The sequence below is a fragment of the Eurosta solidaginis genome, chromosome 3 (assembly GCF_040869045.1).
Source record: "Eurosta solidaginis isolate ZX-2024a chromosome 3, ASM4086904v1, whole genome shotgun sequence".
Taxonomy (NCBI): domain Eukaryota; kingdom Metazoa; phylum Arthropoda; class Insecta; order Diptera; family Tephritidae; genus Eurosta; species Eurosta solidaginis.
In genome coordinates, this window is record NC_090321.1 from 261,847,636 (window position 1) to 261,864,781 (window position 17,146).

Below are 17,146 nucleotides of genomic sequence, written 5' to 3' on the forward strand. Positions count from 1 at the left end.
ATTTCTTTAATTTGATGCTGGAGAAAATTATACTAGCTGCAGAACTTAACCGCTCTGGAATAATATTCTATACAAGCGTGAAATTACTGGCGTATGCTGATAACATTGATATCGTCGGCCTAAACACCGGCGCTGTTAGTTCAGCTTACTCCAAACTGGAAAAAGAAGCGGTAAAGATGGGTTTGATGGCGAATGAAGACAAAACGAAGTACCTGCTGTCATCGAGCAAAGAGCCAGCGCACCAATAATTTCGAAATAGTAAAAGACTTCGTTTATTTGGGAACCAGCATCAACACTAGCAACAACATCAGCTCTGAAATACTGCGCAGAATCACTCTTGCCAATAAATTCTATTTTGGACTAGGTAGCCAATTGAAATTAAAGTCCTCTCTCGGCAAACGAAAATCATACTCTAAAAGTCTTATCGTACCCGTCCTGATATATGGGGCAGAAGCATGGACCATGACAACATCAGATGAGGCGGTTCTGGGAGTATTCGAGAGAAAACTTCTTCGAAAGAATTATGGACCTCTATGCGTTGGCGATGGCGAGTACCGAAGAAGATTTAACGATGAGCTGCACGAGCTATACGCAGACATCAACATACTCCAGGGAATTAAAACGCAGCGGCTGCGCTGGCTAGGCCACGTTATGGGAATGAAAGCTGACGCTCCGGCCAAGAAAGTGTTTCTATCGGAACCCGCCTATGGAAGCAGAGGTAGAGGGTGGCCCCACTCCGTTGGAAGGACCAGGTGGAAAACGATTTAAACTCCCTAGTGTGACCAATTGGCGCCGGTTGGCAAAGAGAAGGAGCGACTGGCGCGCCTTGTTGGATGCCCATAACCGTTTAAACGGTTAAGCGCCAATTAAGTAAGTAAGTATTGGTTTGTTATAAGGCAGATGCCGATAAAACTTCAATATAGAATCCTTGACACATCTTCAACGCGCAGATAAGAAACCAATAAAAACCAAATGGCGCCGCATTAACAAACCGATATTTCGACGATCATAATTCGCTATCAATCATACAGTTTCAAGGGATCAGTTAGGATAAATTTAGAAGTGTTGATAACTCGTCGATAATAATCTCGAAAACAAATAGGTAACAAACCGAAACTAAACAATGGCCGGGTTTTCAGTGCGAGTTTAAACTTCAGTTAAAGTTGACTAGAGTTTAACCTTGCCACTTTGTTCGACAACATAAAATTTTCCTGCTCATCTCAGCTTAAGCGGCCGAAATGGCAGGGTTAAACTCTAGTCAACTTTGACTGTAGTTTAAACTTACACTGAAAAACGGGGCATAAGTCTGAGATCGAAAGGCATGAGTGCTACAAGCTAGAGAAGTTAACTAATTAAAAATTATATCAGTAAATACGTGTGACGACAAAATTTTTTGACAGGTGTTATTTTTGCAGGAAGAACATTGGTGACCTAGTATCCGTCGTACAGGACGTGCTGAGTTGTATAACGAGTATTTCTCCCTGCGGTTCAGGGAAATAACGCAACAAACACAGGCATGAAAGAAAGCATGAATTAATCCATATGCAATTTATGATCCAGCGCCAGAAGGTTCAACGTGGACATATTAAATCAATCCCGAGATGGCCTGGCTTGTACCTTAACGGTGCTTGTTAGCGGATCTGTATCCGGCAAAGGACCATCAACATTGATAACACTCCCCAAAACCTTTAAATTTAAAACTTCCAACTTACTGTGCTAATATTAACAAACTGCATAACCAGGATGTTCATATATACTTACGTTATTTAGAAGCCGAAGATTAAACAGGAACTTAGCTCTTCTGGACCAAATCTGATTCCGTCAAAAGTTTAGCTTCCTTCCTTACAATGATCGCTTCTGCTTGCAAAAGTTGAAGTGACCAGTTTCGTTTCCGAAATAACTTACCTCATCATAGAATAGAGAATGCGTTCTGTAGCCCCCCCCCCCCCTCCACACTTTCACGATATCCAAAAGATCACCCCATTCTGGCATTTCTAAATAAATAAGAACCTTTTGTTGTTAGCATAATTTCATTTTGTACAAACAACGTAAACACACACGCTTGATGATAATGAAATTTAAATATCATTATTATTTAACTAAATTTTAAAGTGTGTTATTTTTTGACGGGCGTGGTCGTATGCATATGTAGCTAGCAGCTGAAGGTCGCTAAAGCTTTATTTTCATTGCCTAAAATCTCTTTATAACAAGAAAATCTTAATTTTTGAATCAAATAACATTATCATTGCCTTTGGACAGTGCTTTCCGTTAACATTGCTATGCTGAAGTACTTGCCATTGCTTAGAATGTGCCACTTTTGCTTAAAGTCTTCAAAAACTTGATGACAAAATAAAATTGCTGCTAAAAAACAGACTGAACTGGAAAAATTCATGAGGAATGAGACCTAAAAATTTTAGTCTATCTAGAACCCCCTGGGTTTGGTGTTGTTTCATTTTCGTTTCTAAACTGTGCAAACTCCTGCTTGTCATTCAGATAATGAGTCTCCTCCTCTTCCTTAGACAAGACATTCTATGGCTTGGAGTAGGATGCCATAATTGACAGTATCAAAAGCTTTTGTCGTGTTGTGGTTTTCATTGAGTCCGACATTTATCTGCATGTTATAGCATTTAGGGGCGCGAATCGACGGTAGACGTCCCGTTTGGAAGAACTCAAAATGAGACAGGAGTTGCACATCATCTATCAAGCAGGCAAGGCGTGCACAGAAGCGCTGGGTTGCAAAATTTCTAAAACTATGTGGAAATCCTACGATATTAGACACAACGTGGCTCATATACATATCTGAAGATAGAAGACGTAAGGCTCTCGATGGGCATACAAACTGGACATTGACCTCTGGCGTCACATGCTTATAAGTTTGGCCTGGTCAGGAAAAGCAGATGTAGGAAGTGCGAGCTGAAGGGGTAAATAATTGAGCACGTTCCGTGTTTCAGTCCTGCGCTTTCCAGGTCAAGGCTCCAACTATTAGGGGCGGCAGGGTTGTCAGATCTCGAGGCAGCAATTAAGCTTCTAGTATTTGCCAAGAGGACGGCGTTATTCTATAACAGATTCCGTACCTGAATGGTTTTCATCCGTTTGGTCGTCAAACAAATTCTTGTAATACTTTGGGCACCTTTGGGGTCATGGACACGGTTAGGGTCATCTTCATTCCGAAGGCCGGCAGGAGCTCTCATGTATCACCTAAGGATTTCAGGCCAATCAGTCTCTCGTCGTTTCTTCTTAAGACGTTTGAGCGGCTGATTGACCTGTACCTACGGGAAAGGATACCTGGGGGGTTACTGTCGACTTCACAGCATTCGTACTACAAGGGCAGATCGACCGAAATGGCTCTCCATTCCATTGTAAAGCAAATAGAGGGGTCCCTAGAACATTAAGAGTATGCTATGGGTGCCTTTCTAGACATCGGGGGGGGGGGGGGCTTTTAACAATTTCGTACCGGAGGCAATCGAAAGAGCTCTGGTGGGTTTAGGAGTCGAAGCGGCTCTGGTTGAATTTATTAGCAAACTTCTATGCGGCAGAATTGTCGCAGCGGAGTGGGGAGAGGTCATAATTAGGAGGAAGGTGTGCAGGGGCACGCCACAGGGAGGTATCCTAACTCCTCTGCTCTGGGTTGTGGTTATCAACGAGCTTCTTGTGGAGCTGGAAGCCAATGGTTGTCGGGTGGTTGCCTATGCAGATTACCTCGCTATCCTAGTCAGAGGCAAATTTCTGGGCACCCTGCGCGATGTTCTGCAGGGCTACCTGGATACTGTGGCTAGGTGGGCTGAATCATGTGGATTGGCGGTCAACCCGGAAAAAGAGAATTGGTTCTTTTTACAAGGAGATATAAGATACCCGACTTCAGAACTCCTTCGATTGGAGGGGTACCGTAGGTACTTACTGACAGGGTTAAATATTTGGGAATTGTTCTGGACAAGAAGCTGTCCTGGAGGCCCAATGTGGAAGATAGGGCCAGGAAAGCTGCGCTTGCCTTGTACTGCTGGAGGCGGGCTATCGGAAAGAGATGGGGGCTCTCGCCAGGAGTAGTACACTGGCTTTATGAAATGGTGGTCAAACCGATTCTGCTCTATGGGGTGCTGGTCTGGTGGAAAGCACTGGATACGGCGAGCACCCCCAAAATGTTAGTGTCAGTGCAACGGACGGCGTTTATTGGTATCAGTGGCACTCTGAGAACAACACCTCCTTAGCAGTGAATGTCATGCTGAATATACATCCAGTAGATATTGCGGGAAAGGCAGCCGCGTCCCGGTCATTGGTCAGTCTTCGTGGTATGGGTTATATGCTTTCTGATTTCGGACACTCTAGCCTTCTTACTAGTTTCGACTTTATCCCGGACAGGACGGACTATTGCATGCCGATAGCCGCTCCCTATGCAACCTTCACCCCAGTCATTCCCCCGAGGGAGGAGTGGGGAAGAGAAATTATCTGGGGCATGGGACCGGTTAACTTGTTCAAAGTTGGACGGAAAGGTTGGCGGGGGGGGGGGGGGGGTCTTTTGCCAAGAGCTAAATGTAAGCCGCAAGTTTAAGTTGGCTGATCACTGCAGTGTATTCCAAGCGGAAGTGGCTGCGATTAAGAATGCGGTGGATGAAATGCTATACAGCGCTACTACGGTTAGGGAATTTAACATCTACTCTGATAGCCAAGCGGCTATAAAGGCCTTGAGCTCAACTACAGTGCGATCGAGGGTGGTCTGGGAGTGCCTGACCTCACTTGCGATTGCATCGAATTATTTTACAATTAAGATTATCTGTGTCCCGAGCCATAGTGATGTTCCGGGTAACAGTCAAGCGGATCTCTTAGCCCGAATCGGTACAACTGAACCGGATGAAGATAGCTGTAGGGATTTCGGGATTCCGCTAGCCACCTGTGGATTGCTCTTCCATAGCTGGGCCTCGAGTCAGCTCAGCAAACGTTGGCCGGACACTACGTCTTGCAGGGTAGCAAGATCTTTCTGGCCGAAAGTGGATGGCAGGAGGTCGGCTGAAATAATTGGGTTCACTAAGGCTCACCTATCAATGGTCATTGGGGTTTTGACAGGGCACCATGGGTATCCATGCGGTACGTCTCAATATATTGGAAACTCCATACTGCTGCAGCTGTATGGAGGATGATGAGGTGGAATCACCAAATCACTTTATGCTTGATTGCCCAGCTTTTGCCAGAACTAGGCGAAAGTATTTCGGTCATGACTCACTTGGATCTCCCGAGGAGCTATCCAAGGTTCATTCGGAACTTTATCGTTGCTACTCAACGTTTCTCTAAGTAGTTATATCTACGTCACCGTTAGTTTAGTTTATTATATGTGGTATCACAACGGACCGTCATATTGTCCAAGTGAGCTTCTCCTATCAGGGAAGCTACCTCCCAACCTAACCTAACCTTGGACGTCTTCAGTCTATGTGAGATATTTATTTGCGGGCCAGTTCAACCTAACCTAACCTTGTTACTTGAAAGTGGAGAAATATTGGTCAAACTAGGAGGTAGTTAGCTATTTTACCAGATTGAATAGCTGTACCACCATTGCATGTTCCCATTTTAGGTATGCCAAAGTAGGACCGAGATACCTAACTCTCCATCTCTCTTACCCATCAAGGATTATACGATTTTTAGCGCTGCGTAACATTCTGAGGCTGGAGCGATTTAAAATCGTCATCGCGTGACCGGATATTTAGACCAAGGTTTTGTGCGTCTTAATAAATTCAGATATCTATATTGTCTTCTCAGTTAATCCATACAATGCAGGATTTTGAAATGCCCCAGAGGAGAGGACGTCACTATAAGGCTTGGTTAGATATTCTGCCCCTACCAACCAAAATAAGTGCCGGTGTACCAAGTGTAGGTGTCTGCATAGCTCTTCAGAGCGGTGCGAAGTAAGTGTACATATGCCGTTGGTTAAACTCTGAAAATATTGACGTAAAGTGTATTGAGTGGGTGTCGTACGCGAATATTTTCTGTGCTGCAAAACGGCGTACATGCTGTGAAGGACTAGGGGCGGTGCTCATGATTTCTCCTTTACGAAGAACCGAGATTATAGCTACGCGAACAAGCCGTAAGAGCGGCCCGTTTAGCGAAAGCACCCGCGAAAGTTTTGTGGTTTGTTGGGCAGAATTTCCGCCCCACACATACACTCAGAGACGTTTTCGTCCACTGTGAATCCGTTAAGTGAGTGCGGAGAGGCGGAACTTTCGTGCCACCAGTTTACCTCCTATTAGTCCTCAAAAAACTCCTTGGAATAAAATATCACCTTCACAACCTCTGCCAGACTATCGAAAAACGCGCGCCCAGAAATCTCAGTCGTCTTATCTACGTTCCTGAACATCGGCAGAGAAAGTGATGAATCCTCATTCTAACAGCTTCAGCAAAGGAAGCTTGGAGGTTAATACTTTCCGCATCTGATGCTTTTATGTGATTGAATAATTCGTTACGGGTGATTACTCGACCAGAGAAACTTTAATTAAAAAAAATCTTAATACAGCTATATATAGAACATACACAAAAAATGTAAGTCATCGACTGCAGTTTTTGGGGTACATTGGCCAAATAGATCTAGGATTCGGTATCAGCACATTGATTCACCAAACAAGATCAAATTCCACAATTGCCTTTCTAAACGTGAGATTAAGGTCCAAACTGAGTTTCATAAAAATCAGACATCTTTTAATATAACCGCCCACAATAGTAGGGGGCGTGGCACGGTACCAATCATCACCATATTGCATATATATTCCTTTTATGCTACAACAAGATTACGCGCCGAATTTCAACAAAATTGGAGTACGTTTACTATTTTTTATTGCTCACCCTATGGAGATGGCACCACTGTGCAACGCTCAAAATTACAAATGTTTTTCAAAAAGCGGGAATAAGCGGCATCAATCTTTCCACTATTTAAATTAACAAAACACAGGCTTTCTAAAAAAATTGGAATCAATGCGGCGCAAAGCGGCGCACTAAAAAAAAACCTTTTGGAAAAAAAAATTGGGGAAAAATTTTGTCCCATTACATCACTTTTTAAAAATTGTATTACGAAGGCGTTAGGGACTATATAAATCTTAAAATACATAAATATTACACACTTACCTGTTTCATAAGAATCCATGGCTTCTTTTTTATAAGCTTCACTGAAACCCGTAAAAATATCAATTGAAAATGTATATATATACTCTAAGAACGTGAAAAACTGCCGAAAGATACGCACGAATGGTCCCAATTTGAGTGGATGTCCATACTAGGCTACGCTAGAGTATTGGCCGACTAAAAATATTTTTTTTTTATTTGCTGCGTTTTGAAAAATTGATTTTTTGTCGCCCAGATCTCTCAAAAATCTCTATGTGCGGCGTTCTGCACATTTCTATATTTTCTACTCATAAAAGACTTTTTACGCCATTTATTTTTCATGTTGAAAATTGGTCCGATATTGTCGAAATGGGTATCAAGCAGGGATGCACCTTAACATTGAGCTAATCGTTTATCAAAAAATTTCCACCGTTTCCGTTGAAACACTTCGAAATATTATCGATAAAGAAATTATCAAGATAAATTGTATCTCGTTTTTAACCGAAACGAAAAGCTTTCGTTAACGTTAAAAACGTTAACAAAAACGTGATACTTTATGTTTGAATTGTGCTGGCAATGCTATAGCCATGATAAAGCCGAAAGGTGGTAACAGCGAGCGGACATACACACAAACTCCATGTAATTTGTTTATGTAATTCGTTGGTGGTAATGTCAAAAATACTCTGAGAAATGTTCGTACTGTCAAAATTCATGAGAAAAGTTGCAATCAGCTTGGCTAATGCTTTCACCTTTAATGACTCCGCCATCAATCAGCTTTGCCAGCATAGTTTGAAATTAATAATCAACATAAACGATTTGATTTCGTTTTGATATGGCAGAAAACGAAACATAATCATTTCGTTAATTTGACGTTCTTAACGTTAATAAACGAAACGAAATGATATTCGTTCGTTGGTTAAGCATGCCTGGTATCAAGGGATGCGCATCATTGCCAGCAGCTATCGATAACATTTCAACACGGATTTTGCACCACCAAATTCATCAAATTATTAAAACAAAACACTAAAATAAAAATTATATATAAAATTACAATGCCCACTTTGTATACTTTTTCAGAAAATTAATAAAGAACAATGAATCTATTTAAATTACCCATCTCGAACATGTTTTCCACTGGTCCTCAAGTTATTAAAACGCAAGTTATGCAAAAAAGATGCAGCTTTCTGCAAAAATTGCCAAAAGAAAAAGCGAAATAGGTCATGCAAAGTTCTTTTGTAGGTTCCAGGGGTTTAAATATCCCATGAAATGATTATCATCTCATACTCAAGTTGAAGATATATGTACTTATGAGAAGAGTTTGAAAAATCACTTGGTCTTATATTCAAACATCTGAAATGTTAATTTTGATTTCCACAGTTCATCACTCCAAATCCAAGTCTCGTGGTTTGACATTTCTTAAAGTTGGCAGCCATATCCCCAACTAGTCCCTTGGAGTGAATCACATTGATTATAGCCTATCAACTACGTTTAAATATTACCTACACGTTACGGCTCCTGTTACATATGTGAATACGTAGGCACATACATTTGCCAGGTGAGGCTTTGTCTTTCCTAAGGAGACTCAAAGTGGTAAAGTAAAAGCTTTTCCAAGATAATCGAACAAATCACCGGTTGTGCTTCTACCCTAACGTAGTAAAGAGTGAAACTAATCGGTAAACTGAAACCGCGCCATCATCCATAAGGATATCATAAGGCCGAAAATTAACAGTTCTGACTGAGCATATAAACTTAACATCTTTCGACTCAAAATCGGTCGACTTTCATTCTAAAATATCGTTTTGGTTTAACGAAGACTATTGAAATCAAACGACTGCGAATTTTGGCCTTCATTTAAAAAAAATTATCCGAGGTCCTTGAAATTTTTAAATTATGTAGATGCGCCGAGGATTGTACGATATTTACCCATGAGTTACGCAATGATATCCACTTAGACAGCTTATGATTTCGAGGGCGGCATCCTTGGCCGAATAGTCACGCCCTAACGCTTCCTGGTGTTTCTCTGGTGAAGCTCGGCAGCATAGCGCGACAAAAATACCCGTTAGAACAGACAAAAGTGTTAGCATTTTATGTATTTCTATTTTTTTCGGTAGACGCAGCAATACCCGTCACTAAGACCGAGGTTAGCTTCAAAGCCTGTCTGAAGTAAGTGAACGAAGATAGTCCCTCCGCATGAAACTCTTCTGAAATGTTTTGAACGATCCGCCAGATTTTGGGATGAAAATCCCGGATAAGTAGAAACAAAACTTTTCCTAAATATTTTTTTTCAAATAGAAAAATGAAGTTATTTAAAGGAAGTATGCCGCCGCCAGTAAAGTGATCGGCGTACACCTCTAATGCATATGTATGTAACTTCTCAAAAAGTTTACTTAAGCAAATTATAAGTAATCGTTTCCTGACCTAAATTGTGGCAATTTCGCCTTCATATGGATTACTGCACGAAAAAGCATGTGACAATGACAAGCGTCAACGCCTACACCTTAATATTTTTCTTATTTGAATCTAGTAGATATATATCCATGATTATCTGTACATCATCCATATCCATATCTCAGATATTTTAGCAAAAGTGCCCTCAAATTTAATTAAGTTCTATTTACGCTAATGCTTGAAGCTGTTAAGTATGAGTATCACGGCAAGGCAACGACGATTCTAGCGTTGGTTAGTCAAGACAACAATCAGAGTGCAAATATTGCTCATTTATTCTCTAATTCGTATTTGCAGATAAAAGCGTGCTACATTTTCATATTGTTCTTATCTTTGTTGTTTTATGAAATATTTGCTATCATAACGATAATAACAGATAATTTGTTTTAATCTACATACATCTCTACTTCATCTTTTATTTATATTATTCCACCTACTTACATTTATTTTAATCTTGAACGAGCTTTTATTTATTGTCATAGAAATATTTTTTAACACGTTGTGTGCCATGTGGCTTGTAGGCCCCACCGAAGATTTCACATAAATTCGCAAATTAATAAATTCATTCCATCGTTAGTGTTGGTTCCTCATAATCAAAAGTCATAGATCAAAGACCGCCAAGCCCCGTGAGACGGATTTGCCATTCTAATACAAAAAAACGTGAGTAACATATTCACGTGAAGTTCGATGTGTGAACATACAAGTGCATTAAGCAGAGTTCGCTTAGCAGAGCCAAATAATTGCGGGAAGAGCTTCATCGGATCCCTATCGTTAAAAAACGATACCGTCAAGTTTTTGCTTTATTATATTCGAATTATTAGTTTCTTATCGTCGAATCACCGGCTCCTTATTGGCTTCTTATTGGCTTGTTATCGACCAGAGAACTGCAAAAATCACAATTTTCTTGATTTTATCAAACACTAAAACTTGCATTCACATTCAATCATGCGAATAAACTCATATTGAATGAACTCATAAATGAATAAACTCGTAATTGAATATACTCAGCATCTGTCTTTACAAGACTCTGTTATCATGACTGCGATCGAATGACCGAACAGGTTTTGCGTACGATTGTATTGATCAAACGATGGCAAGCAGAAATAAAATCAAAGCACGAGAATTAGTATCGTTTAGTTCGGCAAACAAACACAATAGTAAGCAATGTTTATATGTATATTTATATGTAGCTTGTCGGGGTGACGTAAGGGCAGAAAAATCATGCAAATATTCAGACGCATGGAGTTTTCATATTTGCCTTTTCATTCCGATGGACGTAATCACCATTTAGGCAAACGAGCAAATGCCTGAACTGATTATATTCACGCATGCAATAAGTTGGTTGATTTTAAATCAATGTCGATTAATGTAATGCCGAATGTAATCGAAGGTTGTTGTGTTCGATTTTTGCAGTTCATTGTTATCGACGAGTTACAGAAGTGTCATCGATTTCATAATAAAGTATTTTCGGTATCTGTTTCGAAGCAAATCGATAAGTAGTAGATAACGAATCGCTAGCACGCCGACAACACGTTGATTGATAATTTTTCGAAAACATATCAACAAATGTTTGATAGCAAGTAGAAAGATTTTCGATAATACTTCGATATAAAATCGACATATTTTCGATAAAATTCGAGTAGTTTTTTGATAACTTTCAAGTAAATATTCGATAATTTTTTTTATAATAAATAGATCATAACAAATCGATGACTTTTTTTTATCAAATCGAAAACTTTTTGTTGACAAATTTTATCAAATGGAAAACTTTTCGTTAACAAATCGATAAGTTTTCATTCAAATATCGATAGCTTTTGATAGCAAAAAGATAACCTTTTGATAACAAATCATTAAATTTGTTATGATAAATTCATAACTTTTCGATAATTAATCGATTACTTCGATAATTCTTCGTTAAATCTATTACCTTTGTTATCGATAGCAAATTAATAACAAAGCGATAGCTCGTGACAATGAAGAGTTGGCTCTCTTCTCTTTTTCCTCTTTCTTTCTTACTCTCATCCATATTTTCTTTCTTGCCTTCCTGTCCTTCACCCGTTCCCTCCATCGCCCACTCCATCTTATTACTCTTTTCCCTCACCATTACACTCGCACTCAAACTTTCAATAAGACCAACTCTCACACTGATACTCACAATACCATGGCCTCCTCAATTACTGCTCCTTTCCTTCTTTCCTTTCCACTCCATCCTATTCTTAGTGATGGTCGGAATAGGTCAAAATACAAGCAGTACCATCTTGGTAGTTTTGAGTTACACATGAGCAGTACATCTTCCGTCTACAACATACCATGACTTTTGGTATCTCGCAATGCAAACAGAGCTTCGAACACAAACACAAAATTTTGTGTAGTGGAATGTGTGTACAAGGGAACGTTGCAGAATGATAAAACTGGTTTGACTTTCGACGCTGTACGCAGCAATTCTGTGCACCTCTGCTTTAGAGGTTTAAAACACTTCACTTTACCGACTTCAATGTGCAGGTATTGTTGGATCTTATCAACTTAACTCCAACCGTTACGCTAAATCAAAGGATGGTAGCGGTTTGTTTGGTTCGTCTCACATTATTCTTAACATGAACTAAGCAGCTCCCTTTGTGAGTGGTTCAACTTTTCGTTAATTTTTTACGAAACAGGCTGTATCCCAACGTAATCTCCCTTAAGCTTGTATATCATTTCAACTATTCTTTTTGTCGTATGCCCCTCTTCCTTCTCTGCACAATTCGAGGTACATTTTCGTTGTTATTGCGAGTTCATCTTCCACTTTACCAAGCATATTGCAGGCTATCTTGCATTGACGTTTGCTCCCCGCTATTTAAAGGGCTCATACACAGCCCTAGCTCAAGCGGATCCGTGGTTGTCAGCTCATGGAGTAGAATTTTCAATGTGGTCATATTAAATCGTTTCTGATTATGGAAGATGTGTTACCAGAACGCATTTGATCTTCGACCGGCAAACGACTATCAACATCAATTACACTCCCCAAAACCTTCGGCAGCATCTTAACGCTACAACAACAAAACCTCTCAAGCGTAATCTAAAACGAAGAGCTGTGGCGCTAGATATTTAATCTGAACAACCGGTATGGTATTAATACTGTATATATGCGAATGACTTTCACAAGTGATGGCTTGTGTTTAAATTTATGGAGAGGGATTTAAAAACACATACCTAGTCCAATGGGGGATTTCTCTAAGTTCTTAGTAGCAGTTTTTCGTCGATCTCATATCACTTGCCGAATGTAAAAGATGAGTTTGGTCTAGTGATTCTCGGTTGCTAAAAAAGTTACATAATTTAAGCGTATCCAAAATAATGTTAAATGCGATTACAAGGTAATTTTTTAATGGGTGGGTAACGTTGGGAATGAAAACTTCAGGATTACTTTGCACTATGGCTCTTTCTTCATTTATTTAAACAAAAGTTAATTACACAAATTATGTATGTCCGCCCAATGTATGCAGCAAGTGAGGTATGGGCTACATGCAAGACAAAACACAGTCCTGTCTCCACCGAGCTTATGACAACCTTAAGGTGTTACGGGACAGCTATAATATAGGAAGGTTAGATATATGTAAATATGAATAAATTTCAAGAAACAAGTTTTTCACATACGGATCAATTTGAAGAGTTCCTTCTGCATCAAGGCAGGTGAATGTACGACAATCTCCCTCCACGAAGAAAGTTTCGCCTACTTGCGCGATAACGCCATCGTATTCACAATCAGCTTTGGGACATCTGAAATTGAAAATATTATATTTAAATAAGAAAATATTATAAGCAAAAGATTTTCTACGTACGGTAATTTTTCTACGCCTCCATGAGGACCAAGGCATTTGTATTTGTGACAATCACCCTTAACTTGGAAAATTTCGCCCGTTTTCTTATTTGCACAATTTGGTATTTTGGCATTGGAGCTGTTTAACACCGTTATCAGAACCAACAAAAATAGGCCAAAAATTCTAGAATAATTCATTATGATGATTAAATATGAACTTTACTTAATAAAAACAGGCAAGCGACTAAAGTTGAGCTGCTCTTTACTCGGCTTTTAAATTAAAATTTTCATCTTTTTCTATTTATTAGTTCTTTTTACATTTATTTCTTTTTTATTACTAACTATTTGATTGTTTGTTTAAAATTTTTACCAGAGATTGCATTCAAGAGTTAACCAAACAAACATACTCGGTATATTTGAATAAGATTTATTGTACGGATTTTCTACCTCTTGTTATTTCGCGTGACAGAATTTGCTTAAATATTTTTTTAAAATCAGGGACACAAAATATTAATATTGGTCAAAATAAAAGCAGAGAAACCCTATTCGGTCCAAATTGTACATTTTTGTGGACACGTAGGCTATTTTTGGGATGCATCAGTTTCAGATCAAATAGGGAGTGTTTTGTAAACATTTCGGGATCATATGTCTACCATTTATTGTTTTCAGAATAAATTCGAAAATATTTCGTATAGTTTTGAAAATATTATTATATTAGATTTTTTAGGAAATAATTTCCAGATTGTTTGCAGGATTACTTTTGAGAATATTTCGGAATCATTTTTAAACTTATTAGAAATTATTTCCAGATCACTTCGGGAAAACTTTAAGATAACTTCGGAATTGTTTTGAGTACTATTTCAAGACTCTTGCGAAATTCTTTCGGAATTATTGCGTATTATTTTGAAACATTTTGGAACTGCTTTTTAATTTTTATATTTTTTGGATCTCTTTTGGTGTAACTTCGGGCTGTTATTTCGAAATTGCCTGCGAAATCATTTAACGACAATTTCGGTACTATTTTTGGGCCTATCATGAGAACAATTCAACGCTTCTTTGAAACAATTTCGGATCAATTTGAGACTCATTTGAGAAATTTCGTTACTGTTTTTAAGATTTTTGCGGGATTATATTTCATGATCATTTCAGAAGAATTATGAAAACATACCGGCATAGTTTGTACGACATTTTGCAATTACTTTCTAGTGGTTTCGGAACTATTTCGAAACCATTTCCAGAACTATTTTAGGATTGTCTTCTTGAACGTTCCGGTTTTATTTCGTTACTATTTTAGAAAACCTTTCCCAATTTAAACCAAAAATAGTGCCGAAATTCTCGCGTACAACCTAAAATTTTTTGCAAAACCGATCCCGAAATTATTTCGAAATGGTCCCCAGTTTATACTGAAACAATCACGTGTCGTATAGACAGTTCAGAAATTAATACGGTAACATTTCGGAAATGACACCGAGGTAATCCCCAAATCCCCTACACGGAAAGAAAAAGACTGGTAAAATCAACCTAAACAGGGGTCAATTCAACTGAAATTTCTGTAAATTTTTATCCATCGCAACAAGATGCTGAATCAACTGCGCACAAATCGTTGATTCGTAATTGACCGTTTTAGTAGTCAAATGAACAAAAAAAGGTGTTGCGACAGCTTTGTACGAAAGTAGGTACCTATGCTACCCGCTTAGGAAAATTTTCTTCTAATTGAGAAACCTTATTTCTAAAATTTGTATGTTGCTTTGCTCGGGGTGTGAACCTAGGGTCTTCTGTGTGGTAGGCGGAGCACACTACCATCACACCACGGCGGCCGCCATATGCATACGTAAATATGTGCATACATATAGTACACAGCATACGTAAGTACAAAGTAGAGAGCGCAGTGAGCGTAAAATTCTCTTTGAAATTTGCTCATGTATTGACTGTTGATCGCTGTTGAAATGACCAGTGAGATCAGTTGTGGTAACAAAAAAATTAGTTAGATTGATTAGGAATCTGTCAGTTTTACAGAATTTTGTTAACTTAAGAACGAAAATTTCTCTTCTGTTGACATAAGTAAACTAATTTGTTCGCTTGACAAAGAACTCGGGCGAATTAATCATAAATCGATCAATTTCGCCGAATCTCCGTTAAGTGAAGAACAACAGAACCGATTTGTTCATTTCACTAGCACCATTTCTTCAAGTGTGGACCTCGATATTTATAACTCATAATATAAATATTATTGATATGGATCCTCTGGAATTGGAGTTTTAAACATTTTAACATTTAACATTTTTCATCCCTCTAAATGACTTAAATACCAAATATTATTGGTATAGGGAAATTAAACTTCTTCCTATTTTTCTTGGTTTTGAGCTTTGTATTACTCTAAACAGCCTCTTGAATCCCGAGCAATTAATCTGAGGGTTATAACTATATAAAACGAACAAGGTCCAACAGACTCTTGTTATAACGATAACTCTTGGAATAGTGAAAATCTAATCAGTTGAAGATTTATGGCTTCGTCATAGTCCCGTGGGAAAACATTAATAACATCATCATCGATTACGCGACCGGGTTCATTGTCTTCATTGGGCGATACATCGTTGTTTCGATAATATAAGTACACTCTTGTTACTTTGGTTCTTAGCGTGCCGTGTAGGCAGCGGCCTTTCTTTCGGATACAACGCTGCATCTTTCATCATACCAGTTATTTTCCGTGGTCGCCTCTAACACATTTTTTTCTCGACGGCAATGCGAATATTCTCGTGAGCTATGTTTCCTCTACTCCTGCATTCCGCCAGGTTGACTTTTGCGCTCAGAGGCGGGTGCGGTAGCCAAGTTGCAATATCATTGGCAGTTTCTTGCGATAGCAGACTTTCGATGTCTAACTTTGGGTACAATTGCTTGGGAGTAGTGAGACCTTAACGCCAGCTTTTCATATGGGTCGTAAGACCTCACTTTGTCAAGGAACTAGAACCAGTAGATAGTTCCTTTGCTAAGTATCAATAGCTCAAATCTTTACCAAATAAGTTTAGAATTTTTGTTGTTTAATTTAGTCTCACCGACAAACGCTTGGATATTCAAACTTTAACGTTTTAATTAACATTAGTCCCCACTCGCTTTTACAATTGAAGGAAAGGAGGTTTTGCAAAGAATTTGGCGATAAGTATTCTTAAATTAAATCTACTTCTAATTTTCACGCAGATTTTCGGTATAAAAGCTTATTTAAAGCGAGTTCACCAAACTGTGCATACGTACAAATATTGATTAGCGCTTTTTATACCCAGCTGGACTTGTACACAGGGTATTATAACTTTGATTGCATAACGGTTGATTGTACAGGTATAAAGGAATCGAGATAGATATAGACTTACATATATCAAAATCATCAGAATCGAAAAAAAATTTGACTGAGCCTTGTCCGTCCGTCCGTCTGTCCGTTAACACGATAACTTGAGTAAATATTGAGATATCTTCACCAAATTTGGTACATGAGCTTATCTGAGCCCAGAATAGATTGGTATTGAAAATGAGCGGAATCGGATGATAACCACGCCCACTTTTAATATATTTAACATTTTGGAAAACACGAAAAACCTGATTATTTAGAAAATAATACACCTAGAATGTTGAAATTTGACGTGTGGACTGATATTGAGACTTGATTAAAAATGTGAAAAAATTTTTAGAATGGGCGTGGCACCGCCCACTTTTGATAAAATCAATTTTACAAATATTATTAAACATAAATCAAAAAGCGCTAAACCTATCCTAACAAAATTCGGCAGAGAGGTTGCCTTTCCTATAAGGAATGCTTTGAAGAAAAATTAACGAAATCGG

General features: G+C 38.7%; 2 protein-coding genes across 6 annotated transcripts in view; one reads left to right on the forward strand and one right to left on the reverse strand.

Annotated features, from left to right (window-relative positions):
* The window catches only part of nemy (no extended memory), a 142,841-nt gene that overhangs the window by 52,329 nt on the left and 73,366 nt on the right, over positions 1-17,146 (forward strand). The gene's annotated exons all lie outside the window — the stretch shown is intronic.
* LOC137247128 (uncharacterized) lies at positions 12,919-13,580 on the reverse strand. Its single transcript, XM_067778205.1, has 3 exons — positions 13,338-13,580; positions 13,153-13,275; positions 12,919-13,085 (listed from the first exon to the last, which is right to left on the reverse strand). Exons 1-3 carry the CDS (start codon positions 13,511-13,513, stop codon positions 13,067-13,069), a joined length of 318 nt encoding a protein of 105 aa, XP_067634306.1. The 5' UTR covers positions 13,514-13,580; the 3' UTR covers positions 12,919-13,066.